The sequence below is a fragment of the Bubalus bubalis genome, chromosome 15, assembly GCF_019923935.1.
Source record: "Bubalus bubalis isolate 160015118507 breed Murrah chromosome 15, NDDB_SH_1, whole genome shotgun sequence".
NCBI classification, from domain to species: domain Eukaryota; kingdom Metazoa; phylum Chordata; class Mammalia; order Artiodactyla; family Bovidae; genus Bubalus; species Bubalus bubalis.
This window is the reverse complement of record NC_059171.1, coordinates 11,706,462-11,733,877: the sequence shown is the minus strand read 5'-3', so window position 1 is coordinate 11,733,877 and position 27,416 is coordinate 11,706,462. Positions and strand designations below refer to the sequence as shown.

Here is a 27,416-nt window from a genome sequence, read left to right as displayed (position 1 = left end):
TTTTTTTTTAAATAGAGCATACATTTTATATCATAATTTGACTGCTTTAAATATCAGGCACTATTTTAATTTTACAAATAGGGCAACTGATGCTCAAGTGAGTTGCGATCATAATCTGCAAGAGAATACTACAACCTTGTTTTTTTTTGCCTAGCTACAATACCAAGATTAAATACTGAGAAAATGCAATGACATCCTCAGTTTTTTATGAATGTAAATTATTTGTGCATGCTGTGTAGTCACTTTAGTTGTGTCCGACTCTGTGATGCTGTGGACTGTAGCCCTTCAAGCTTCTCTGTCCATGGGGTTCTCCAGGCAGGAATACTGGAGTGGGTTGCCATTCCCTTCTCCAGGACATCTTCCCAACTCAGGGATCAAACCAACCTCTCAGATCTCCTGCACTGGCAGGTGGGTTCTTTACCACTAGCACCACCTGGGATATTTATTTACAGTTTTAAAATGTTTTGAGTATTTTATTAAGTAACTATCACTTAGGACTATTTTCAGGAAGCAATGCTTTGTTAAGAACAGACCATGAATAACAAAAGTCAGAAAAGCATTCTAGAAAAGTATTTTTCTGTTATGAACAACTGCTTTTTGTGGTAATCCCAGATAATATCAATTTCCTGATTTTTATATGCCAGACTTGGATCTATGAAATAATGAGAAGTACAATTCTCCATCCAAAGAAATAAAAGCATCAGATATACTGAAAGGCTCTGATTAAATTGTTTTCTATTTTCAGGAAAGAGAGTGACTGTGTACTCTTACTGATTATATGGTAGGCTGATAAAATATATAATTTTTTACCGATTTATGATTGGCTATATTTTTTAAGGGAAACATTCCACCAAATTCTAGCTTTCCAAAAGTTGTGGTGCCATATATAGTGGTTTAGTTTGACAGTGGTTTTGTTTTAAAACCAGAATCAAGCTGAATGTAGCTTTTTAAAGCTAAAATTTATGCTTATGTATAGTTGTAAAACACTGATAGTGCCCTATTATTTGAGAGTGACTGTACTACTCTTGTTGAAAAGTAAATTTATATACTGAATAATGAAACTTTAGGTTGTAGTAAAAGTGAAAAAGAAAGGAAAAAGAACACTTGTCTTTTTGATGAAAGCTTTATGGAATAAAATTTGTATTTAACCAGAATGACTACCTAGGACCCTTTTCTGATGTTGAAAGCATGGTGTCTTAATCTAAAGGAAGTGGAATTGTTAAATCTCTTTTTGTGATTTAACTAGGTTAGTGTATGTGAAATACTTCCGAAATACATTGTTTTTTAAAAACAATGGAACCTATAAAAAAGATAGTATGATGCTAGATAGAAATGTTGAAATGACGGATGTTTTTTAAAACTTCCATTTTTGGTTGGCATAAATTTCCTTTAATAATTTCTACATTTCCAATAGGATTTAATTTTGAGGTTTAACGTATCAAGCCAGTATTATGTTTTGCAATTTTAGTAATTCTGGATTCCAGGTCATTTAAGATGAAAATGGAAATGCAAAATTTACTTAAGAAATTTAATTTTCTTCTTCTGTAACATCTAAGTCTTCATCCTCTTCATCATCATCTTCTGTTTGGTGATCCTTTCTTAGTCGACAGGTCAATACCTGTTAAAAGTTAACATGTTTTAAAAATCACTAACTTAAAAATATTTTTACATGCCTGGTATCTTTTTTATGCCCTGATAAATAAGGTAAGAGTACATAGAACCAATATCAGAAAAATGTCCATAAATAATAATCTTTAGTAATGAAAATTCTAAATTATGAATTGTCCTTAAAGGTTTGAAAACAATCACAAAATTTTTTCATTCATGTTATTTTTTTGAAGAAAAGTGTGAAATTAGCTATTTGAACTCCAGTTGGATATCAGTACTTTGATAACATACTTCCAGAGAAAAGTATATTATAAATATTAAAAATATTTTAAGTTAAATAATTCTTAGGTCACAAAAACATGAGAGTCCTCAAAGGGATGGCAGAACACAAGGATATTTCAACTAGGCAAAAATATTAAACTTTGAACATAGTGTGATTTAAAATTAATGAGATGAGAATCTGAATTCATGACTTGGCTTTCATTTCTGATTGTTGCCACTTGGGTCATCCTGCTTCGCACTTTTCAGAGGGTGACTGTGTCTCCCACGGGACATCTGCAGTGTCTGGAGACACCTGATTGTCACGACTCGGGGAGGGTAAGGGCATTACTGAACTGTGGGTAGAGGCTGGGAACGCTGCTTAGCATCTGTACAATGCACAGGACAAGATCCCTCACCGCGCCCCGGCCCCCCCCGCCCCAAATCATCTAGCTCAAAGTTAACAGTGCTGAGGTTGAGAAACCTTGGCATGTAGTCTAAAGTGTTACACAGACCTTGGCTAACTTAGGTGATACTATTAGCTCTAGTCAAAATTCTTTATGTACCATATACTATAGATATATGGAATTTATGTGCAAGGCACTTAGTACTGGAATAATAAAGTATAATTTGGTTAGGGGGAGAGAAGTCTAAGTTAAAAGCAGTAAATAAGTGCTTAGAAGATAAATGAAAACAGCGTGCTGGGTCACATAAAACTGAATGCTCAATTTTAAATTCTGAAGGCTAGATATGCAAAAGATAATAGCTTTCTAAATCAGAAGTTGGCAAGCTAAAGCCCAGTTTGTCTTGTTGCTATAAATAAAGTTTTATTACAACATGTTGATTTGTTAATGTATTATTTGTGGCTGCTCTTGGTTGGGGCAGAGACTACGTGGTCCACATAACCTGGTATTTTCTCTGTGGCCCCTGAGAAAAAAGGGCCTACTATCTATCCTACTCTAGATACCAGGTACCTCAGGTTTTCTGGATATAGAAGAAAAGAGAAAATTGATGCTTTACCTAAGGATACGTGCTTCTGGATCTATGATAACATTCAGGAAAGGTCCTTTTTAGGTATAATTTCCAGTAAGCCATGCTAGTGGGATTCAAATCCTAGGCAGTTTGATTTCACAATCTGTGATCTTCACATTATAGCACAGAACAAATGTAAATTAGCATTCTCCTGTCCCTTCTACCTCTGCTCACAAATGTTCTGCTTCAGAGAGTCATATCTTTCGGATAAAAGAAATATCAATAATAGAGCAGAACCTAGTGCAGTTTTACATCATTTTATATAGAAGAGGGGAAGAGCAGGTTATTCAAGATCCTATGATTTAAGGGAAACATTTTTAATACTGAACAATTCAAAAGGCAGTAGCTTACATTCCTTAAAATTATGGTTTCTAGCTCACCTGTCCTGTTCCAGATACACACTTAGCAGACAATGATCTTTGAAGAGGTGACTTTGAATTTGCTCTTACAATATCTAAACGGGATGAATAATCTTGCGGATACAGAGAATGTCGGAAAACCTGTTGCAATGATAAAACAATGTTATAAATTAGATAACTGGAAATCTAGAAAGTCACATTCCCTTTAGTTCAGAATTTGTTTAAGCAACTCCCCTCCCCAATCCTGCCCCGGGGACATTATTTAATTTATTGTAAATTTAAAACAAAAATTAAAAAAATATTTTACATTGAAAAGATGTAAGCTAAAAAATTCTACTGAACCATGTAAAATGATGATGGGTCCTGAAACAGTCACTTAAGAGCTTTTACTTGTGAAATGTGAAAAGTTCCTACCTTCAAAGACCATGCAAGCCAGTGAGACAGTAAGTCACACCTTTGAGTCTTTCTGTTCTGCCTATCCTCAACTCAACAGTTTAAATTCACTACAGTGCTGTCCCAGTATATCACAGAAGAGTAAATGGAGCCATTCTATGAAATTCCAATCTCAGTAGCATCTGGAATGTCATTGCTTGTCAGTTCTTTTTCCTGAAAGTAGTAGTTCCAACTATTACTGCACTCTTAAGCTTCCTTATCTTTTATACCACTTTGTAACGTAAAACAGGCATCTATCAAATGTGAATTTCTTCATATTCCCTCATTTCCCCCTCAACTCTTCATGCTATCATTTTGCTTTTTTAAAGCAAGTGTGATTATGATTCTCCACAGTGCATTTTCCCCTTAGCTAAAACTTCAACAAACAAAAACTTGCTCTTTTTTCTGCCTTTTTTTAAACATTAAAGAAGTATAGCATATAAAAGCAATCAAGGGATGAAACTTAACAAAAGAGGTTAAGACTTGTATTTTAGGGCAATTCAGGCATATTGATAATTAGGTTATTTAACAGTTTTACTGAAGACCCAATTACATTAAGGTGCTAGACATGGACCCTGCCAGTCTGGTATGATATAAAAAGTGGATGACTGAAGTCACTGGTATTTGGAAGAAATACATTTTTGTTAAAACAACATTCTTTGGATTTTCTAGCAAAGATAAAAGTGGGAAGTGGAAGATAATATACCACCCTTGGGATAAAAGTCTAAACCAGTTAAATACTAATCTATTGCAAAAACATATTTACAGGAATATTTATTGGCAATACTGCATTTTCCAATATGTGGTCCAAGATCTTTTCTAGGAGTGAGTCTCAAGATCTGAATATGCTCTGAACTGAATGTACAGAGGTGATCTTTTGAAGGGGAATATGATAGTACTTTTAATGTGAAGAACAAATCAGTTAAGATGGTTTCTGATATAACTGGATGTAAAATACCAGCTGCTATCTGAATAAATCAGCAATTCTCATGTAGTAAGGACTACTACCTAAGAATAGGAAATTATTTCTCTGTCCCTCTCTGCATCTTTTCTCTACTTGTTTCCAAGAAACTTTGTATTTAAAGGGTCCTTCCTCTCCTTAGTAGCTGATGTAATTTTACTTTGGCTTGTCCCACACAGCTCTTCCCCAGACTGCTTTCCTCTCCTTTCCACAAGTTACGGTATCATAATGCATTATACCTCAGGACCTTTGTATAACTATCTGTACTCTGCCTGAAATTGTAGACAGGGATTCAACATATCCCTCAAACTTCTGATTAAGAGATCATTCTTTGATTCTCCAGATAGGATCCTCCATCACATACACTCATTTGCACAACAGTATGTTATCTCTATGATTTTTTCCTTCATGTTATGAAACATCTTTTTTTAATGCCTGAACTCCTTTTTTAAGTTTCTGCTTTTTGACAACTTGGACCAACTCTATAGTGCTGAATCCTCAGCACTCAGAACAGTGTCTGGCATATAACAGATGCTCAGTAAACAGTTGACGAATGTACATAAGTGTCTCCATTTTAGAGATAAGCAATGAAGTGTGAAGAAATTAACTTGCTCAGTAGTGCCCCATCGGAAAAAGTGGGGAAGTTGATACTCAAAAACACATCTAGACAACACTGAGGTTTTGAGTGTTTATGGATCTCTCCTACAAGCTACCTAGCTAGCTGATGAAGAATAGTGTTAAGAGAAGTGGTAAAGGAAATGCTGTGACAAAAAAAGATACCTAGGACCTAAGGAACAAGAAAGAAAATCTTTGGGTCCAGAGGGCTTGAGGAACTTGAAAGTGCATTAAGTCAAGGGTGTTAGAAAATGGAGAATGAAAATACTTGTAATGGGAACTTTAACCTTATAGGGAAAGTGGGGGATCAATTTTAAACCTGCCACTCAATGCAGTGTTTTCTTAAAGGAAATAGTTCATCTCACTCACCAAGAACCATGCTTCTGGCAGCATAGATAGGATAAAAACAGTGTCTGTAGTCAGACTACTGTTTGGCTTCCAGCTATTTTACTAGCTATGGGATCCTCTGGAAAGTTCCTTAGCCTCACTGTGCCTCAGTTTTTTCATCCGTAGAAACGAGGACAGTAAGTACTTTTATTAAAATTCATGGTAGGATTAAAATAATACAGTGAAAATGCACAGGTCAGTAGCTGGTTAAAGTAATCACTGTATAAACATTTGCTATTTTATAAATTACAGTTAAAAGCTTGATGATTATTTTTTTAAAAAGGATGTAAAAAGGAGTGAAAATTAAGAAACCTTAGCTTTAGTAGGGAATAGAAACCATTCTATTAACAAATAGAAATATGATTGTGTATGCAACAGGTACTTCATTTTGGCCAAGCTGTATAGTCTGGTTTTACTGAATTCACGTTTTTTGAAACCAGTGGAGTGGTGGGAAGTGAAGCCTTGGGGGATCTCGATAGATATTTTACTTAAAAAATAAATGGATCCTTGAAAATTATGGAATTAACTTATATAATTAAAAAATTTTGGCTGTATCTTGGGAATACATGGCTGTTCTCACTTCTACTGTAGAGCTATATGGACAAAGTACATCTTGAATATTTAAGAGTTAATATTTGCATTTAACTATCAATACAAAGGAAGCCTGGAGAACCAGTATTGCCTGGAGAATCCCAAACATTGGAGCCTGGCAGGCTACAATCCATGGGGTCACAAAGAGTTGGACACGACTGAGTGAAACACACCTACCCCCAGCCTACACACACACGGCCACACACAGACACCACCTCCCCACCACCTATATACAGATCTACACATTTCATAGGTTACAGATTAAGTCTCACAAAACTAGTTAGAAGCCAGATTCTGCTCTTTTACTAGCTAAGTGGTCAAGGGCAAGTTAAGTTACTTAAAGCCTCTATACCTGCTTCTTTAGTTGTAAATGAATGAATGATCACAGCACTTGAGTTACAGGAGTGAGTGAGAAAATGCATGTAAAGCTTTCGGTGTTGTGCGTGGCATAAACACTCAAATTTTGGCTTAAATCAATAAACAGTATTTTTAACACACATAAGTGACTTACACCATTAGTCAAAACGATACCTTATTTCACATTATGGCTTTGTTTCTATGTTTTACTAGATATTAACTCTTCGAACTTAACTATGGTTAATTAGAAAAGTTAACTAGAAAGTCATAAAGGTTCAGCTATTTGGAACTGCATACAATGACATCTAAACCACAAAGTGTAATTTAAGACATTTTTACCCACACTAAAATGGTTTCTTTTAAATATTTCCATATCAATAGAAGAACTGAGCTTAGATAGACATAGTCCTACCTCTAAATCTTCTTCTTCATCAATCTTTTGTATATTTTGGTAAGCAGCAGTATAGACCTCTAAAGCTTTGCCGTGAAATAACATTTCAATAGTGATGAATTCTGAAAATATAGTCTGAAAAAACAAGGATTTGAATGTAAACAAATTGCTTCGTGACTTTAGTAGAGTTATTCTCTACTATAGTCTTGACATTTTATTAAATACAGAGGTTTTTCAACAGGGAAAATGAAGTACAAACGACAATTGGAATAAAAATAGTTGCAAATGTCTTTTGCAGTAAAACTTTAAAATTACACAAAATATTTAGTATCTTATTATTTACTTCCATTTTTAAATATGTTCTTCTATTAGATATTTACGTTTAAAAAAGATGTTTGTCACTACATCACTAAATGTCACTATTAGCTAAAGAAGTTCAGTTCTGAACCTGTTTTTTTAGCAACTCCAACTGGTGTTTAAAAGAATGTCTTTAGGCAAGAATTCCATTCTAACATATTTATATGTTGCTTGTATTCTCCAGCCACAATTCCTACTCCCGAAAACAGCACGATACATTTGCATAGAGCTTTCCAGTTTACAAATATATGACATGCTCAATATTGCTCATAGCCACAATGTTAAGACTTGGGTCTGATTCTTCAAGGTCATAGCTCCTGCTCATTGTACTGTGCTGTTCTCACTGGACTCAATTATTTCCTTTGCAAATACACTGCAGGTAAACTCTTACCAGCAAGATGATGACAACTTTTGGTAGGGAAGGCTATGAGAAAAGAGAATGAATGAGGATGTGCACATTGATCTAAGCATGGGTGAGAGAACTGGTAGGCAGGGAAAATATGTAAGCCAGATACGTTTTCAATAAAATAGGATCTCATCCTTCTATCCTCTTGTCTCTTATCAAAATAAAAAAATTGGAGCATTAACGTGGCGAAGTGGACAGAATAAGAATAGGACAGAAAATACACAAGCATTGTCCTTAAAGGGCAGTATAGATGAAATGGGTTAGGCTCAAAAGCAATAGTCAAATACTCATTTTCTTTCATTTCTGCTCTCCTGTCTTAACCACCCAGATAGGAGTGGTCCTGCACCCTGGAAGATAGCCATACAGCTATCTTGTAGTATCATATTTAGAAATAATTTTCCGCAAATAAATATACCTTTCAATGATCACATGTAATCTGCTAATCAGCAATGGGTCAGTATGGTAAGAGATGGGCATTCAAGGAGTTTTGTTTCTCTGCTTTTCAATTTTATTTTGTTTGACAAGAAGGCCATTTGGGTGGGTACTTCAATTTTATTGTGGGGGGTGGGGAAGTTAATGGAATTCTCTACTCATTGGCAAGTATTCTGTAAAGCAGGTAGTACAGTAGTTAAAAATAGGGGCTCTGGATTAAGATAAACCTGATTTCAAATCAGGGGTTCCCAGATAGCATTTGTGGTAAAGAACTTGCCTGCCAATGCAGGAGACATAAAAGATGCAGGTTCAATTCCTGGGTAGGGAAGATCCCATAGAGGAGGGCATGACAATCCACTCCAGTATTCTTGCCCAAAGAATCCCATGGACAGGAACCTGGCAAGCTAGGTCCATGGGGTAGCAGAGTCGAACACGACTGAAGTGATTTAGCACGAGTTCAAATCAAGACTGAAACAAATCAGCTGTGTAATATTAAGCACTTTATCTGTTCTTTTTCCTTAATTTCAAAATCATAGGTTTTGCCGTAAGGATTAAATGTAATCCAAGTAAAAGTACAGTATGGTTACTGGCTTAGAGTAAGTGCTCAGCACAAGTTAGCTAATTTTATTGCTAAATAAGTAAGCCAGATAAATGAGAAACTGTTTCTTATGTAACATTAAAACCTCCATCCTGGTTTAACTGGAAAGCAGAATATTTGACAAAAAAGTCATTAAACGTCTTGTTAACAATTTTTGCAAATAAAGGTACAATGACAGCTCTCCAGAGTAAAGGCTATTCATTGAATGATTTCAGGAGAACTTTCTATTCATTTGAAAATAATAAATTTAGACATAGCTGCCTCAGACCATATGTAAAATACAACTGCATAAGCTATTTAAATATTTAAAATACTAAAAAATCATACAAAGACTAGAAGAAAATACAGCAAATAGTTATATAATCTTGGGGATGAATACTTCTTTCTAAACATGACACCAAGACAGAAAGAGAAGACTAATAGATCTGGCAGCAAAAATAAGACCATAAGGTGGCAAAAACATACCATAAACAACAAAATGGGAAAATATATTTCAACATATCTTCTCTTTAGTATAATGGGTTAATTTTCTCAGTCTGAAGAGTTTTTAAAAATTAACCAAAAATGCCAACACACTAAAAATATAAGCTAAGGTCAAGTGAGAGTAATTTCGTGTCATTAAATATATTAAAAAACACTCTTCCTCAACAGTACTAACTGCAAATCAAGAGGATACTGATTTTTCACTATCAGATTGGGTACTATTAAAAATACTACTACTCAACATTGTTACACTGGGTGCTCGTGTAATGTTCTGCAGAAATGTAAACTAGTCAAAAGATTTGTGGACAGAAGGTATAAATAGCTATCCAAATTGAAAGTGTGTATGCTCTTTGAACAAGAATGCTACTTCCAGTAATTTATCGCCCCCACCCCAAAACAACTGAACCAACAAAAAGGCCTATGTTTAATGATGCAATGAGATCTATAATAGCAAAAATAATCTTAGATGTCCATCAACAGCTGATGGTTAAACATGAATATATCCATATAGCTATACTATTCTCCATATAGTATAGCAAAATACTATACGGGGATATCAAAAAGGACAATATGGATCTTTTTTAGCACAAACATATCCATGATATATTACATTTTAAAAAGAGATGCTACATATAGTGTGATCCCACTTAAATATAACTGTATAGGGGTAACAATATTGCCTTTTTCGTAAGACATTGTGAGGAGGAAATGAGTTTATCCACATAAAATGCTTAGAATGTGTGGCATAGTTAAAGTCTTAAGAAATATTTGTTGTTGTCATTCTTCTTAGTATATTTCTTGTCTGTGTTTCATAGAAAAAAGGTCTGGAAGGATATAAACCAAGATGCTGATTATTTCTCAGTAGGGAATTATGTTTTCTTCCATAATTTTATGAAAATTTATGGTAATTTTATATTTGTAAGAAAAATAAAGCTGATAAAAACTAAATCTTGAAGATGTTTCTTGTTCACATCAGCTACTTTACCAATACTGAACTGCTATCCCTATCTGTCCCTGGAATGACTCCTGATCAAGATCCTTTTCATAGGTCAGAAAATTCCCTTGACAACATATAACTCATGAATTTTCCTATTACATGGGAAACAAAGAACTGTGAGTTTTCTTCCACATTCTATACAACTAAGTTCATAGCGACTTCTCTCAGAAAGACAAACACTTTGCAAGGTTTGTATGAAGTCTTTTACTAAGAATTGTGCTACCTTACTAATTAACGCTGCTACTAAAATTCAGATGGACTTGTTGATAAACCCCACCTCATAATTAATACATTATGAGCAGTGTTCACTACTGTCGATCATTTCTACCCTCAGGGAGATTTAAGCACCCAGAAGTTCTGCTTCCATCTGAAACAGTTGCCTGAAAACAGGTAACAATAAGAACATTCTTTAAAAAAAAGAATGTTGTGTCTGTTTCTCCCAAAATATGAGTGGCATCAATGATTTTTTCCAAGAATTTGTCTCATAAATAGAAGTGTTTGTCAGAGATGCTAACATCAACGTAGCAGTACCTGAATACTGTTTTTATCAGAACTAAGAGTGTGGTAAAGTAACCCTTTTAATCTGATTTTTAAGGCTTTTGGGTGAAGGATTTGTGCATCCTTCTTTATCATAAAACATCTCAAATGACGCTTAACTTTGAAAAGGAACAATTTGACAGATAAGGAGGAATGATACAGAGAATGGAGATTCATAATCCTAACAGACTGGACTTGATTCCTGGAACTCATAATTCTGGGATTTTGATAGAGTTTGTATTAAAAGTGTACATTTTCACAGATGACACGATCTTATATATAGAAAATCCACAGGAATATGCAAAAAACTATCAGAGCTAATAAAAGACTTCTGGAGGGTTGTAAGATATAAGGTTAGTACACAAAAATCAATTATATTTCTGTGTATTTGCAATGCACAACTGAAATGAAATTAAGTAAACAATTCTATTTATAGTAGCATCAATAATTATGAAATACTGAGGAAAAAGCTTAAAAAAGCACAAAACATACATTATTAAAATAAATTAAGGATGCTTTAACTAAATGGAAAAACAGCCCACGTTCATGGGTTAGAAGAGTTCACCTTAAGAAGGCAGTACTCCCCAAACTGATCCACAGAGTTGACGCAATCCCTATCAGAATTTGGTGGCTCAGACGGTATCTACTTGCAATGCAGGAGATTTGGGTTCAATCCTCTGGAGAAGGGAGTGGCTATGTACTCCAGTATTCTTGCCTAGAGAATCCCATGGACAGGGGAGTCTGTCAGGCAACAGTCCATGGGATCGCAAAGAGTAGGACATGACTGAGTGACCATGCATGCACATGCGCACGCTGTCAGAATCCCAGCTGACTTGTAGAAACTGATAAGTTGATTCCCAAATTCATACCAAACTACAACAGATTCAGAATAATCAAAAGAATCTTAAAAAGGAACAAAATAGAGAATTTATACATCCTGATTTTAAAACTTACTACAAAGCACTGTTAAAACAGTATGGTACTGGAATAAGAAGAAGGAAATGGCAAACTACTCCAGTATTCTTGTCTGGGAAATCTCATGGACAGAGGAGCTTGGCAGGCTACAGTCCATGGCTCCAAGAGTCAGATATGTTAGTGACTAAACCACCACCATACATCAATAAAAGAAAATGGAAGTTCAGAAACAAAACACATCAACTAACTTTCAAGAAGAGTGCCAGGACTTAAAACAGTCTCTTCAACAAATCGTGCTGCAACAACTGCGCTGACAGATGGAAAAGAAGGGGGTTTACCTTTCAGTTCACATGATACATAAAAATTAACGGATCAAAGCCTTAATAGTGAAAACTATAACAGTGTTAGAAGAAAACCAGGATAAATCTTTATAATCTCAGATTTGGCAATGGATTCTTAGATAATGACACAGTCCACAGAATTCTCCAGAATTCTCCAGAATACTGGAGTGGGTAGCCTTTCCCTTCTCCAGGGGAACTTCCAGACCCAGGAATTGAACCATGGTCTCCTGCATTACAGGCAGATTCTTTGCCAGCTGAGCTATCTGCTACTGCTACTGCTAAGTCGCTTCAGTCGTGTCTGACTCTGTGCGACCCCATAGACGGCAGCCCACCAGGTTCCGCCGTCCCTGGGATTCTCCAGGCAAGAACACTGGAGTGGGTTGCCATTTCCTTCTCCAATGCATGAAAGTGAAAAGTGAAAGTGAAGTTGCTCAGTCGTGTCCGACTCTTAGTGACCCCATGGACTGCAGCCTACCAGGCTCCTCCATCCATGGGGTTTTCCAGGCAAGAGTACTGGAGTGGGGTGCCATTGCCTTCTCTGAGCTGAGCTATCAGGGAAAACCAAAGATAAACTGGACTTCATCAAAATTAAAAAGCTTTGTGCTTCAAGGGATACCATCAAGATACTGAAAAGAACTCACAGAATGGAAGGAAATAACTGCAAAACATTCGATAAAAGATTTGCACACAATATAAAAAGAACTCTTAAAAATGAAATAAAAAAGAAATCCAATTAAAATAATCTGAAAAGACATTTTTTTCTCAAGGAAGATATACAAATGGCCATAAACATCAGCAGGAAAATACAAATCAAAACCACAATAAGATACCACTCTACACTCACTAGTATGGCTATAAGGAAAAAGTTTGGTGAGCAACAAGTATTGGGGAGGATGCAGAGAAATTGGAAGCCTCATATAATAGTGGTGGGAAAATACAGTGGTGTAGCCATTTTGGCAAACAGTCTGGCAGTTTCTCACACAATTAAAGACAGAGTCACCTTATGAGCCAGCAATTCAACAGGGTATATGGTTGAACTAAAGTGAAAAATGTCTAAGAAAAATGAAAATATGTCTCAACAAAAACTTGTACATGAATGTTTATATCATTAATAATGATAGCAAAAAGGTAGAATATGGTAATATCCATACAATGGAATATTATTCCACCATACAAAGGAATGAGATAGATACTGATACATGTTATACCATAGATAAACCTTGAAAGCACACTAAGTGAAAGGAACCAGTTATGAAAACCATGTACCTTATAATTTCATTCATATGAATTGTACATTCAGAACAGCCAAGTCCAACGAGACAGGAGATTAGTGATAGTTGCTTAGGCCGTGGGTGGGGGCTGTGGGAGCAGGGAGGTAAAAGCTAAAGTGTCCTATGCCTTACCCTGAGATGATAAGAATGTTCTAAAACTGAGTGGTGATGGTTGTAGGTATCTGAACATATTAGAAACTGCTGAGCTGTATGGTGAATTGTATGGTATATGAATTCTCTCTCCTTTTTTTTTGGTTTTCTCCTATTTTTTCTCTCTTTTTTTTTGTGACTGCCACAAGATCTCCCTCTTCTAGGAGCATGAGACCGCAGGCAGAGAGCGTGGAAGCACGTTTTTCCTCCGTACACCCTCCACTGTGCGGTGCCTTACTCCCTGTCCTGTTGCTTCAGGAAATCCCAGGTTGCAGTCAGGAATTCTACACTCACTGTCTCTGCTCCAGTTTTGTAACTAGTGGTGCTCATGGGATTATAAACCGCCTGTAGAGTTGGCCAGCATGCAAGAAGAAGAACATGGAAGTGAGCCCAAAGATCCAAGATTGCCATATGTGAACAAGAAGTGTGCAGGCAAGAAGAATAGTGGTGGGGTGAGGAATCGGGCTCCCAGGTCGCTAAAGATGCCGTTAGGTGGCAATGAATCAGGTATATCTCACAAGTTTCCAATCTCCTTTTTTAGATTAAAGCTAATTATTTCAACCTTCCTTCCCTTCTCCCTCAATTTAAGAGAGGATGCCGGCAGTTACGTTACGCCCTGCCAGTGCTCCCCCATGTCAGCAAAAGAGTTGTCTCAGGACAGCCTCCTACGGAGCTCTTCCTCAGTAGCGATCTACATTACACTCTGAGTGCTGAATTGACAGGCTTACTTTTTTTTTCTTTGACCTTCAGGACCAAAGTAGAGATCTTTGAGCCTGGCTATCAGAAAAAATCAAAGTTCTGGAATCCTATGAAACTATGATAGGAAATTAAAAAATATAAAAGGACAAATAAATATTTCATTGATTGCAGAGAGGAATGGTACAATTAAGTGGCAGATAATGCTGATTTTATTGATAAGGGGATTTTATTGATAAGGGCATAACTTTTGAAAGAAGGATAACTTATTAGTAAGTTATAAAAATAACAAAAAATACTTCTCTTTAAAAGCTGTTCCAGAAGAATTTGCAGTGAATGAAAAGGGATCCTTAGATGACTTGTTTTAAAGGACACAACATGGTCATAAGTAATCCTCCAAATCTTTCCAAAATATTGATGAAAAAGTCACTGAAGACCATCTTTAGGTTTGGGGATTTAGGAGGGAGGCTCTGGAGGAAGGGTATACATGTATAATTATGACTGACTTGCATTGTTGTATGGTAGAAACCAATACAACATTGTAAAGCAATTATCCTCCAATTAAAAAAATACCATCTCCAGTCCAGGAACCTGAATGTCTACTGATGTGTTACAATAAAATAAGGCTATTCTTCCTGTGACACTCAACTATGGTGGATGCAAGTTTATGTGGTTAGCTACTCTTATTTATTCGATAATGTAGGAATTAGAAAGCTACAAGCCAAAAAATTAGTAATAGTGTTAGGGGAAGCACACTGACTGAAACCGCCCACCCTGGCCAGGCACCATAGTAACCATCTGCATGAGCTGTTTTACGACAGGAGGTCCTGGTAAGGAATAATAATAAGCCACCACCAACAGGAAGAGTTCAGGAAAAGACAAAAGGAGACACCACATGTCTGACCACCTCCCAGAATCCTTCTCTCTGGCATCCATCTTGGCTGAACAAGGCATGCACCACCAGGGAGGACTCTTGAGTCCGAATAAAAAAGACAACCTGGAAACTAATCCCATCACCATGCAATGTGAGACTGCAAGCCATGTGACAGAGCTGTTCTCCTGGGTTCCCTTACCCTGCTGCTTTCCACCTGGGCGCCCCTTCCAATAAAACTTCTTGCTTTCTCAGCACATGTGTCTCCTCAGACACTTCTTTTCCGAGTGTTAGACAAGAGCCCAGTTTCAGGCCCTGGAAGGGGTCCCTCTTCCTGCAACAATACTGTACAGTCATGGAAAGCACAGGTTTTTAAAATATATAATTGGCTTATAGTTCAGACTTTGAACTGTGGGCTGTGATACTACCTTATATCTCTGCTTAATCACCTCACTTTCATGATAATATCCACACAATGGAATATTATTCTACCATTAAAAGGAATGAGATAGATACTGGTACGTAGTATACATAGATGCTCCACTATGGGGTTGCTATAAAGATTAAAAGGTAATTTATGTAAAGTGCCTGGACTAGTACCTGATACATAAAAACATAACAGACTTTATTTTTCTGTGGTTAATAGTATTTTTGATAACACCTGAATATCTGGCCTCTGGTTGGGAATGTAGTCCCTTTATATACGGTTGTTTCCATAAGAAAATAACATTTGATATATTTTGTTTATATCTTTCTCACACAGACATATGTGCTAAAGAAAATCAGTTATTTAAATTTTTCATAAATTTAAATAAAAAATTAATTTAGAATACATATTTTGGACCTTAATAGTTATTTTGTTACCTTTATATCCTTTATTTTCTGCTTTTCAAAATTGTCAATAGTTTCCTCCAGATGACGAGTTGTTCGGGTAGCATCCATTGTAGCTCTTTGTAATTCAGTTTCTGCCTACAGAAGTATTCCCCAACCAAAGATATAAAAAACAAAAATCATCAGAATCCTTTTGATTGAGTCTTTCTGTAAATGCTACCTTTGTAAATACAGTGTTGGCTTTTTGTAAATGCAGTACTGTAAATGCATTTGTAAATGCAAGACTGGCTTTTTGCCATAACAGTGTAAATCACTCAAAAATACATATTACCACATAAAGTGATCTATATGATAAACACAGCAGAATAGAAAACTTTAAATTTATCATATTATATGATTCATGATCTCAAAATTCCTTCCCTTTCTTTATACAAACCATTTTTTTTCCTGCTATCACTCGTTTGATTTACTGTAAAACTATTTTCTATATTTTCTACTGCTTTCCCATATTTCCAGTCTCTGCCATTTACTATCGTCTCCTTTTCACCTCACTCTCTCGCTCCCCTTTAACCCTTTGTCCTGCCAAAAGACCTGTGACTTTAGTATTTTCAAATACTAATTCTAGTTCAAATTCTAATTTCAAATACTAATTTTCAAATACTATTTTCAAATTCTAATTCAAATACTAATACTAGTTCTCCAAATGCATGAAATGTTTCTACTGCTGTAATATCCTAATCAGGTAGAATAGAATATACATGTAAAGAAGGTTGAGCACCAAAGAATTGATGCTTTCGAACTGTGGTGCTAGAGAAGATTCTTGAGAGTCCCTTGGACTGCAAGGAGATCAAACCAGTCAATCCTAAAGGAAATCACCCCGAATATTCATTGGAAGGACTGATGCTGAAGCTCCAATCCTTTCGCTACCTGATGTGAACAGCCTGATTGGAAAAGACCCTAACGCTGGCAAAGATTAAGGGCAAGAGAAGAGGGGGTGACAGAGGATGAGATGGTTGGATAGCATCATTGACCCAATGGACATGAGTCTAAGCAAACTTCAGCAGATAGGGAAGGACAGGGAAGCCTGGTGTGCTGCAGTCCATGGGGTCACAAAGAGTCGGACATGACTGAGTGACTGAACAACAGCAACAAAGAACATATACTACAAATGTTTATTTCAGTATGAATATTCTTCTTATAAGCTAGTAACATTGCACTATTACTACTTAGTTAATGCTTACTACAAAATATAGACATACATACACACCAGTAACTAATAAATTAGATGGAAAGTCTAATGTTCTGCTTCAAAGCACTCAAACTGTTTAGATTCACACTGTACAATCAGTATGGTAGCCACTAGCAACATGTAGCTATTTACATTTAAATTAATTGCAATTAAAAAGCTGGTTATTCTAGTTGCCATTTCATGAGCTCAACAGCCATATATATAGCTGCTAAGTCACTTCAGTCGTGTCCAACTGTGTGTGACCCCATAGACGGCAGCCCACCAGGCTCCTCTGTCCCTGGGATTCTCCAGGCAAGAACACTGGAGTGGGTTGCCATTTCCTTCTCCAATATATATAGCTAGTGGCATGTATTTCTCTTTAAAATATCTCTTCCTTAATGACAACAGTTGTCCAAAAATATTGAAAATTTTTTGTTGAATAAAACATGTTTTAAAAACATGGCGCAATTTTCTGATTAAGTTCTAATAATGTTTTGTTTCTTATGCTAGTATTATGTTCACTGATAAGCATCACGTATCATTTTAATAATTATTGCATAGAAAAAATCTGCAGTTGTAAGTAAAGTTTTGTGACACATAATATTATAACATTTACACTCTTGCTTTCTTTTTTAAGAAAATGTATAAATGGAAATAAAGTAAAAGGGTTTACTATGGGGATCCATCTCTTGACACATCACTTTATTACCCACCTGTGACTGAAATTTTTCATAAAGGAAAAATACATTTCAAATAGAACAATTTATTCCAATAAATTAAAATCATATGCTCTGACAGAATTATATCCTCTTGCAATCAGACTATATATTAATTGTAACTTATATTGATTATATACTCTTAAAACTAGGTTAATTCAGATATACAATTTCAAGAAACTAAGCTTTAAAACATATTCATATAGATCTGTGTGTGTACATTTGCTATAGAGGGTGTAAAGTTTTCCTGCATAATTTTACATGCAAACTTAATCATAACCAATAGTCAAAAACAGTTCACTTTATTACTGGGCTTCGGATTTTTTAAAATGTAACTATCATAGGATTAATTATTATGAAAAACTTTCTAGATGTTATGATGTGTATTAACCTTTTACTAATGAAAATATTCAAGCAGAGTATTTTTCTAATACAGTTCAATACATGTGACTCATGAAATTCTTTACCTACTACTTAATTTTGACATGTGTTTTCCTTCCCTGTTTTTTGACAGTTTCATTTTAAAATTTGGAAGGGTAGGTTGAGCTGGTTAAACTAGGGAAGAGTAGGAAGCAGAAGCCACAGCTGTGACATCTGTATCTTAATCTCCTACCACCCTCCAGCAACGGTTTTTCATTCCTTGAAGTCTCAAATCCTTTCACTCCAGCATAACTACCTGCCCAAAGTTACACAGCTATTTTTAGGAAAGTGGATACAGATCTGTATTCCTTCCTTTTGTTGAAAATTCTTCAAAATCACATAACGTACTAATTTGGGTAGGAGACACTTTTGATTAAAATATTATAATGCTTTATGAATAAGGGTATCAGTGTATTTAATGAAATTGGTCTGAGTGCAAAATGGCCTATAAGAGTGAGCCAGATTGGTGTTTTTCAAACTGTGCTGCGGGAAACTTTTCAGAAGCTACCAGGGGCCTTGGGAAGGGTCCAGGCAGTGCCTCTTATACCTCTTTATTTTACATACTGAACTTTAACGTGTTCCTTTTTAATAGAAGAATTTTAAGGGTCATCCTGGTAAATATTCTCTGATGCTATGACTGAGTATTTTTATATTTATAGTGGATGTATTTATATGTAGACTGTCCTTTATTTTCTAGTATCATGTCAAAATCATGAGACATAAGAAAGCATGGGGAAAGGAGGCAGCAGGGTAAGCTGAAAGTGAAATGAAAGTCGCTCAGTCGTGTCTGACTCTTTGCGACCCCACGGACTATACAGTCCATGGAATTCTCCAGGCCAGAATACCGGAGTGGGTAGCCTTTCCTTCTCCAGGGGATCTTCCCCACCCAGGGGTCAAATCCAGGTTCCCTGGATCAAACCCAGGTCTCTCACACTGCAGGCGGATCCTTTACCAGCTGAGCCACCAGGGAAGCCCCACAGTAAGTGCTTTCTATACAGTTGTACCTATCGCAGTTGCTTACCATTAGTCAGGTGCTATTTTTCTTTTTTTGTTTAGTTTTGAATAAGCTCATTCTAAGTTTCAGAAATAATCATTCTTAACAGAAGAGCCCTGTAACAGTAGACAAGCCTATTAAGACTTGTGTCAAGCTGTGAATCTCAATACCTTGGAATATCCTAAGGGTCTTTGGCTGGAAGTTTCACAAAGTAGTTGTTTTTTTAAGACGAAGGGAATTTTACTGGGAAAAAAATAGTTTGTTCCTTTTCTCAAATGCAGGGCTGAGAAGGCATTGATATATTAGGATTAATAACAGATCTTTAAGTTACTTTTATAATTAATATTTAGTCATCAATCATTTTTAATGTAAAAGACCTTAGAATTTTGTATGTACTCTTTATAAAACATCTATATGTATGAGTGTTTTAAATTTTGAATATCTATTGTGGAAAACAACACAAGAGGACTGATTTAGGTTGTATATTCTCTTTAAAATTAACTAATTTCCATAGTAAGCATTTTAAATGTCTGTGTTTCTTTTCAAACTTTATATTCATATTCTTTGCACATTTAAAGTATAAATGCATAATTTTCATATATATTTACTTTTGTACAGCATACCTTACAAAATATTTTTTTAACGACCAAAATTCAAAGGATACAATAACATGTCGATCAGATGGGTTTCTCTGACGTGTTCTTTCTAACTGAGTTAACTGTTTAGCTTCTCGATTCCTTGCTGTTAATGTTGCTTTGAGATCATCCTGCAAAAAGGCATTTTTTTTGTTAATAAATATCTCTGACTTAAGAATAAAATACACACTTCTTTAAGAATGCAAAAACATTCCCTATTTGATCCAGGCATCATTACCACTGGAATTATTACTACATTACCAGTGTATGTCTTTGTACGTAAGACTATCTGCATGTATGTATTTAATATCCTATTAAATAATGACAGAATTGCAGTGCAAAATTATATATATATATATATATATATACACACACACACACACATATTTGTATATACACACATAAAAAATTTTGATTGTGGTGGTAGTTACATGTATATACACATTTATTAAAACATTTAAAACAGGGGAATTTTACTGCATGTAAACTATACCTCAATGAAATTGATTCTAAATATAGAACTTTTGTAATGTAATATCTACCATGGTAACTAGAATTAATAGTACTGTACTGCATTCTGAAAGTTGTTAGGAAACTAGGTCTTAAAAGTTCTCATCACAACGAAAAAATGTTTTTAACTATGTATTGTGACAGATGTGAACTAGACTTATTTAATCATTTCACAATATATACAAACATCAAATCGTTATGTTGAACTTCAAGAAAAAATTTTTTAAAAAAGCTTTGTCACATCGACTTTTAGTTTGCATGTTATTGCTTGCTTTAAAACAAAAATATAAGAATATTTAGTAAAACAATTTCTGTCCATATATTCTTCATGACTATAAATATTAAATACTTAAAGTTTCCACAATAAACAAAATAATGCTATGATGCTATAGTAGTATATAAAAATACTTCATTATTCTCAAAGTTCTAAGAAATAATGCTTCAGTGTAATAAGAATCACTGAATACTACTCTGTACCTTTTACTAAGTAAGTAGACTATGGACTGAGGTTCGTGGCATTGTACAGGAGACAGGGATCAAGACCATCCCCATGGACAAGAAATGCAAAAAAGCAAAATGGCTGTCTGGGGAGGCCTTACAAATAGCTGTGAAAAGAAGAGAAGCGAAAAGCAAAGGAGCAAAGGAAAGATATACCCATTTGAATGCAGAGTTCCAAAGAATAGCAAGAAGAGATAAGAAAGCCTTCCTCAGCGATCAATGCAAAGAAATAGAGGAAAACAACAGAATGGGAAAGACTAGAGATCTCTTCAAGAAAATCAGAGAAACCAAAGGAACATTTCATGCAAAGATGGGCTCGATAAAGGACAGAAATGGTATGGACCTAACAGAAGCAGAAAATATTAAGAAGAGGTGGCAAGAATACACAGAAGAACTGTACAAAAAAGATCTTCACGACCCAGATAATCACGATGGTGTGATCACTCAACTAGAGCCAGACATCCTGGAATGTCAAGTCAAGCAGGCCTTAGAAAGCATCACTACGAGCAAAGCTAGTGGAGGTGATGGAATTCCAGTTGAGCTATTTCAAATCCTGAAAGATGATGCTGTGAAAGTGCTGCACTCAATATGCCAGCAAATTTGGAAAACTCAGCAGTGGCCACAGGACTGGAAAAGGTCCGTTTTTCATTCCAATCCCAAAGAAAGGCAATGCCAAAGAATGCTCAAACTACCACACCATTGCACTCATCTCACACGCTAGTAAAGTAATGCTCAAAATTCTCCAAGCTAGGCTTCAGCAATACGTGAATCGTGAACTTCCAGATGTTCAAGCTGGTTTTAGAAAAGGCAGAGGAACCAGAGATCAAATTGCCAACATCCGCTGGATCACTGAAAAAGCACGAGAGTTCCAGAAAAACATCTATTTCTGCTTTATTGACTACGTCAAAGCCTTTGATTGTGTGGATCACAATAAACTGGAAAATTCTGAAAGAGATGGGAATACCAGACCACCTGACCTGCCTCTTGAGAAACCTATATGCAGGTCAGGAAGCAACAGTTAGAACTGGGCATGGAACAACAGGCTGGTTCCAAATAGGAAAAGGAGTACGTCACGGCTGTATATTGTCACCCTGCTTATTTAACTTATATGCAGAGTACATCATGAGAAATGCTGGGCTGGAAGAAGCACAAGCTGGAATCAAGATTGCCAGGAGAAATATCAATAACCTCAGATATGCAGATGACACCACCCTTATGGCAGAATGTGAAAAGGAACTCAAAAACCTCTTGATGAAAGTGAAAGAGGAGAGTGAAAAAGTTGGCTTAAAGCTCAACATTCAGAAAACGAAGATCATGGCATCTGGTCCCATCACTTCATAGGAAACAGATGGGGAAACAGTGTCAGACTTTATTTTTTTGGGCTCCAAAATCACCGCAGATGGTGATTGCAGCCATGAAATTAAAAGATGCTTACTCCTTGGAAGGAAAGTTATGACCACCCTAGATAGCATATTTAAAAGCAGAGACATGACTTTGCCAACAAAGGTCCGTCTAGTCAAGGCTATGGTTTTTCCAGTAGTCATGTATGGATGTGAGAGTTGGACTGTGAAGAAAGATGAGTGCCAAAGAATTGATGCTTTTGAACTGTGGTGTTGGAGAAGACTCTTGAGAGTCCCTTGGACTGCAAGGAGATCCAACCAGTCCATTTTAAAGGAGATCAATCCTGGGTGTTTTTTTGGAAGGAATGATGCTAAAGCTGAAACTCCAGTACTTTGGCCACCTCATGTGAAGAGTTGATTCATTGGAAAAGACTCTGATGCTGGGAGGGATTGGGGGCAAGAGGAGAAGGGGACGACAGAGGATGAGATGGCTGGATGGCATCACTGACTCAATGGATGTGAGTTTGAGTGAACTCTGGGAGTTGGTGACGGACAGGGAGGCCTGGCGTGCTGCAGTTCATGGGGTCGCAAAGAGTTGGACACGACTGAACGACTGAACTGAACTGAACTGAACTGAAGTAAGTGTTAGTTGCTCAGTCGTGCTTGACTCTTTGTGACACCATGGATGGCAGCCCTCCAAGGCTCCTCTGTCCATGAGATTTTCCAGGCTGGAGTGGGTTGCCATTTCCTTCTCCAGGGCATTTTCCCAACTAAGGGATCGAACCCGGTTCTCCTGCACTGCAGGCAGATTCTTTACCAACTGAGCTACAAGGGAAGCCCCCGCTAAAAGCACAGTTATTGGAAACCTTGTATGTTTTGCCAGAATACCTAATAATAATTGAAAAAAATGAATTTACTTACTCGCTTCATTTTTACAATGGTTCCATAAGCTTTCAAAGGTTCAACTACTTTGGCTTCAAGTCTTTCAACCTATTGAGAATTATTATAAAATATAACTGGAAAGAAACATAGACATATCAAAATTTAAATTGTGAAATAAAACCTATGCTGTCTAACTGGACCATAATCACTATACTGATTAATATTTGAAATTTTTAAAATTTCAGTAACATTTATAAGTAAAAAAATAATCTCTGGAAATTGGTAATACTCAGAATCTAAACTCAAATACATTAAAAACTGTGAAGGTGTGCAGTAGCAATCAGAGCTTTGTTAAGTTTTAAGACATCTCAAATTTTATTGCAGCTATACGTTCAGTATGTTTAACACTTGAATGGATACTTTACATACATTATATCTGAAACGTAACAGCCCAACCTTCCAGATAAGGAAATCGAAGCTAAAAAATATAGCATACCAGAAACATTTAAAACAACTGAATCCTGAAAAGAAAAAAAGCCTAGAGACCACTGTATTAACTGTAATTTTTTTTTTTTTTCCCTGGGAAGACATTTGTAAATTATCAAAGCTTAAAGAACAAGATAAATGGTCTCAGTGTTACTGAGCTGTCAATCTATGTGGTCAATCTCTCTTTTATGTAGAACTAAACAGTTTTCTTAAACATTGCAATATTTATGATTTTGAGTAATTTCTCCTTTTACTAATAGCACTAGTGGAAGGCACTAAAGAAATGGATTTTTTTTTTAAAGGGAAGTATATAGCTATTTATATAAATATAAGAAAAACAATTTCTGGACATTAAAATTTTCTTTTTCAGGATAGGTAATACAAGATGACATATATTTAATTTTTAAATATGAACATGTATTACTTTTCTAGCAGGAAAAAAGCTTTATTTTGCTGATACATGTTTTTGTAATTAGTGAGTACATATATCACTTTATACTGACTTTTGTTTAGTTTCTATAAACAGAATGTATATGAATACTTCTTTTTAAAAGATTTTAGGAAAATAGAGATCAAGTTCTCACTAAGCATTTAAATATTAGGAATCCTAAAAACAAATCCATGAATATTCAGGATTATTTATTCCATTTCAAATAGTCCATACACTGGTTATTCAGTGTAAAGATTAGCTAAATCTTTTTCTGTTCTCCTTTTTGTAGCCTACCTTTTTTGTTCATTGTTCTTTAGCACCTCCACCATTTGGTAAGCAAGGGAAATAAAAAGGAGAACACATGTCAATCAATTCACTTTGCTATTCGATAAATAGCATAAAGATTTTCTAGCAAGGGGCATTGAAATTATTGGCTAAAGTAGGATTTTAGGATTATCTGTGAGCGTAAACTACCTATGAAACAGTCAAGTTCCCAGTTATACGTAACTGAAAGTTTATTACACACAAAACATATGAGAAGGACCCACAATTTTCCCCCAAAGTAATTAATACTCAAATTTCTGTATCACTGGCAGTTATAGCTTCATTATCTTCTTTTTGATTTCAAGGTTTTTTTTTTGGTAATTGAAATTTGTTTTGGGCTTTTAAAAAGGACCAAAGGCACAAAAGAAGTAATACAGCTCAAAAACTGGGCAACTTCTGACAAGTTAAAAGTTAAAGTGAAAACTTCTGACCTGAGTCTTGAACCTTAAAATAAATATAGGTGAAAGTGCTAAGGAGGTGTTAAAGTCATGGGCTGGGCTTTCCTGGTGGCACAGTGGATAGACAGGTGTCCAGGCGCCAATGCAGGGGACACGGGTTCCATCCCTGGAGTGGGAAGATCCCACACACAGCCGAACTACTAAGCCCACATGCCACCAACTACTGAGGCCGCCTGCTACAACTACTGAAGCTCTTGGGCCTAGAGCCCCGTCTCCACGACAAGAGAAGCTACCGCAATAAGCCTGTCCGCTCCAAGGAAGAGTAGCCCTCCTGGCCCCAACTAGAGAAAACCCAGGGAGCAATGAAGAGCCAGCGCAGGCAAAAATAAATAAATTTTTAAAAAGTGAACGGGATTTAACAATTAAAACAATTACAACGCCATCTTTTCCCCCCTGTCCTTTCTGGGTGGAGTGGGGAACTTCACAAAATTTCACTGTTGATTGTAAAAGAAATCAGTGCACTTTTTTCCCCCCTCCTCTCAATGAAAGAGCTCAACTTTCCAGTGCACTGAAGCAAGCAACAAAGATCTCTTGTCCAGTTACTACTTAACCATACACAGTACCACTCCCAATATCTTCCATCTCCAGATATACTACTTTAAAATACACCTACCTGCATGCAAGACACAAGAAATGCTCCTTTTATTGCCTCGGGTACTGTTTACTATCCCCTGTAAACAGCCACCCCTTTGGCTAAAAGCTGGCAAATGAGGTGGGGAAATTCAGGACTTCAAGACACCCTAGAGGTTAGTTTGAAAACGGTAAAAATTACAGGAAGCTTCCCTTAAGACTCACACAATGCTACCGACATGACAATGCACGTTTATCATCAAGTGTGTGATCGCCACTGCAGTTAGGTAGATTACACGTCTTCACGGCTCCGTCCACCACTTCAGGGCTCACTCATTAACAGGACGCTGTGACCTCATTCCATACCTCGGCTTGTCGATAATCTTGAAGTTTGGCAAACTCGTCAGCAAAGTTTTTCAGGCCCTGCTTTAAGTGCGGGGTCTCGGTAGAGGCATATACGTTGATTTCGTTCACCAGGAGGTCCGCTTTGTCTCGCAGTCGGGCTGTTTTACGCACGTAAGCAGCGAAGATCTGGCACAGCTCTCCGAAATGTTTCTCCACATTGGTGACAGCATCTTGCAGTTGTCTGGTCTGAGCGTCCCTAGAGAGACAGGAGACACAAAAAAGGCAAATCATTCTCATCTGATGAGATGACTTCATCTTCATGTTACACATGATGACGCCATCATTCCCAGGGGGCGCAGTTTGCAGCTTCGCGGGCGCAAACCTTGAAGCAACCCCTGCGTCTCCTCCGGGCCCCCATCCCGGGCCTGGCCTGCACATCCCGCAGTGCAGGCGCCCCGAGCGGCCCCGCTGGATCAGCGGCAGAGTTGGACCGGCGCCCGTGGACCGTGTTGGGGAGGCGCCGCCGGGGCCTGCCGCGGCCCAGTGTGGTCGGCCCAGAGCGTGGCGGGCGCTGCTTGGAGCCCGATGTGAGGGCCCGAACTCGGTCCGGTGGCTCAAGGAGGAAGGCTCCGCGCCCCGACCCGAGCCCTCGCGCGCGTGTGTTTGTGTGTGTGTGTGTGTAATGGTCGGGGGACCCTGGGCCGCTGTGGGCCCCGGCGGCGGTTACCGGTTTTCCAAGCTGCGCCTCAACATGCTGCCTCGCTCACGGCCGGAGACCCCGGGCTGAGACCCAACGACAGGGTCTCGGCGCCCGGACGTGCGCCGGGGCGCGAGAGCCCGCCCCGTGCGCCACCGCCGCCTCCGCCGCCGCCGCGAGGGCCTCGGAGTTTCCACGGCAACGCGGCGCGCGCCCCCGCGGCCGGCGGCCGGAAGCGCGGGAAGGGCCCGGATGCGGGCACGCGCGGGGCGCGCCCACCCGCGTCCACTGACGCCCGGCGTACCCCGCGACCCGCGCCCGGAAGCGCGGGAAGGGCCCGGATGCGGGCACGCGCGGGGCGTGCCCTCCCGCGTCCGCCCGGGCGTCCCTCGCGGGCGAAAGCCTCTGGAAGGTTGGCGAACGGTTTGTGGCGCCGGGCCTCTGCCCCTCCTGAGGCGCCCCGCCACCAAACTTCCGCCTCTGTCTCCGCACTCTGGGCCGGGAGCACAGCCGGTCACCCGGTAACGAGGAGGGAGATGAACCGAACGCCGGTGGGGCGGGTTTCGGCTGAGTCGTAGAACCTGCGCTCCGCTTGTCCACGTCTCCGTGTGGAGGCCGAAAGTCCGAAAGTGGAGGCTCTTGCAAGGAGCAGCGCTTTCCGCCCTGTTCATTTCTTCAGCAAATGTTTACTGAGCTGCTTTTGTGGAAAAGACAATGTTCCACCCTGGGAATAATAATCAATACAAAGATAAGAATCCGCCCCTCACACCCCACCTGCCCTAAAGGGCCTTAGGGTTTAATGAAGAGACAAACAGACCTTAGCAATATACCCCGAGATAACAAACTGTGGTGTTGGAGAAGACTCTTGAGAGTCACTTGGACAGCAAGGAGATCCGTCCTCAATATTCATTGGAAGGACTGATGCTGAAGCTGCAGCTGATGCTGAAACTCCAGTACTCTGGCGGCCACCTGATGCGAAGAACTGACTCATTAGGAAAGACCCTTGA

General features: G+C 37.8%; 1 protein-coding gene across 3 annotated transcripts; it reads right to left on the bottom strand.

Annotated features, from left to right (window-relative positions):
- Window positions 1-1,366: 1,366 nt before the first annotated feature.
- CIBAR1 (CBY1 interacting BAR domain containing 1) lies at window positions 1,367-26,573 on the bottom strand. Of its 3 annotated transcripts, none has more exons than XM_025265028.3 (9): window positions 26,440-26,573; window positions 25,734-25,968; window positions 23,139-23,207; window positions 19,899-20,000; window positions 17,818-17,823; window positions 15,910-16,014; window positions 7,013-7,126; window positions 3,279-3,398; window positions 1,367-1,618 (listed from the first exon to the last, which is right to left on the bottom strand). In XM_025265028.3, exons 1-9 carry the CDS (start codon window positions 26,463-26,465, stop codon window positions 1,529-1,531), a joined length of 867 nt encoding a protein of 288 aa, XP_025120813.1. In that variant the 5' UTR covers window positions 26,466-26,573; the 3' UTR covers window positions 1,367-1,528. The 3 variants fall into 3 exon arrangements, with proteins under 3 accessions (XP_025120813.1, XP_025120812.1, XP_025120814.1); XM_025265027.3 differs by lacking the exon at window positions 26,440-26,573 and adding an exon at window positions 26,095-26,429; XM_025265029.3 differs by lacking the exon at window positions 7,013-7,126.
- Between the last annotated feature and the right edge of the window lie 843 nt (window positions 26,574-27,416).

Excerpts from the sequence above, each read along its gene's own strand:
- CIBAR1 (XM_025265027.3), bottom strand. The coding sequence starts at position 26,150 with ATGTGCAGGCCAGGCCCGGGATGGGGGCCCGGAGGAGACGCAGGGGTT. Across the intron at positions 20,001-23,138 it reads CCATTGTAAAAATGAAGCGA|GATGATCTCAAAGCAACATT; the intron begins GTAAGTAAATTC and ends GCCTTTTTGCAG. Across the intron at positions 7,127-15,909 it reads AGAAAATAAAGGATATAAAG|ACTATATTTTCAGAATTCAT; the intron begins GTAACAAAATAA and ends TTGTTTTTTCAG.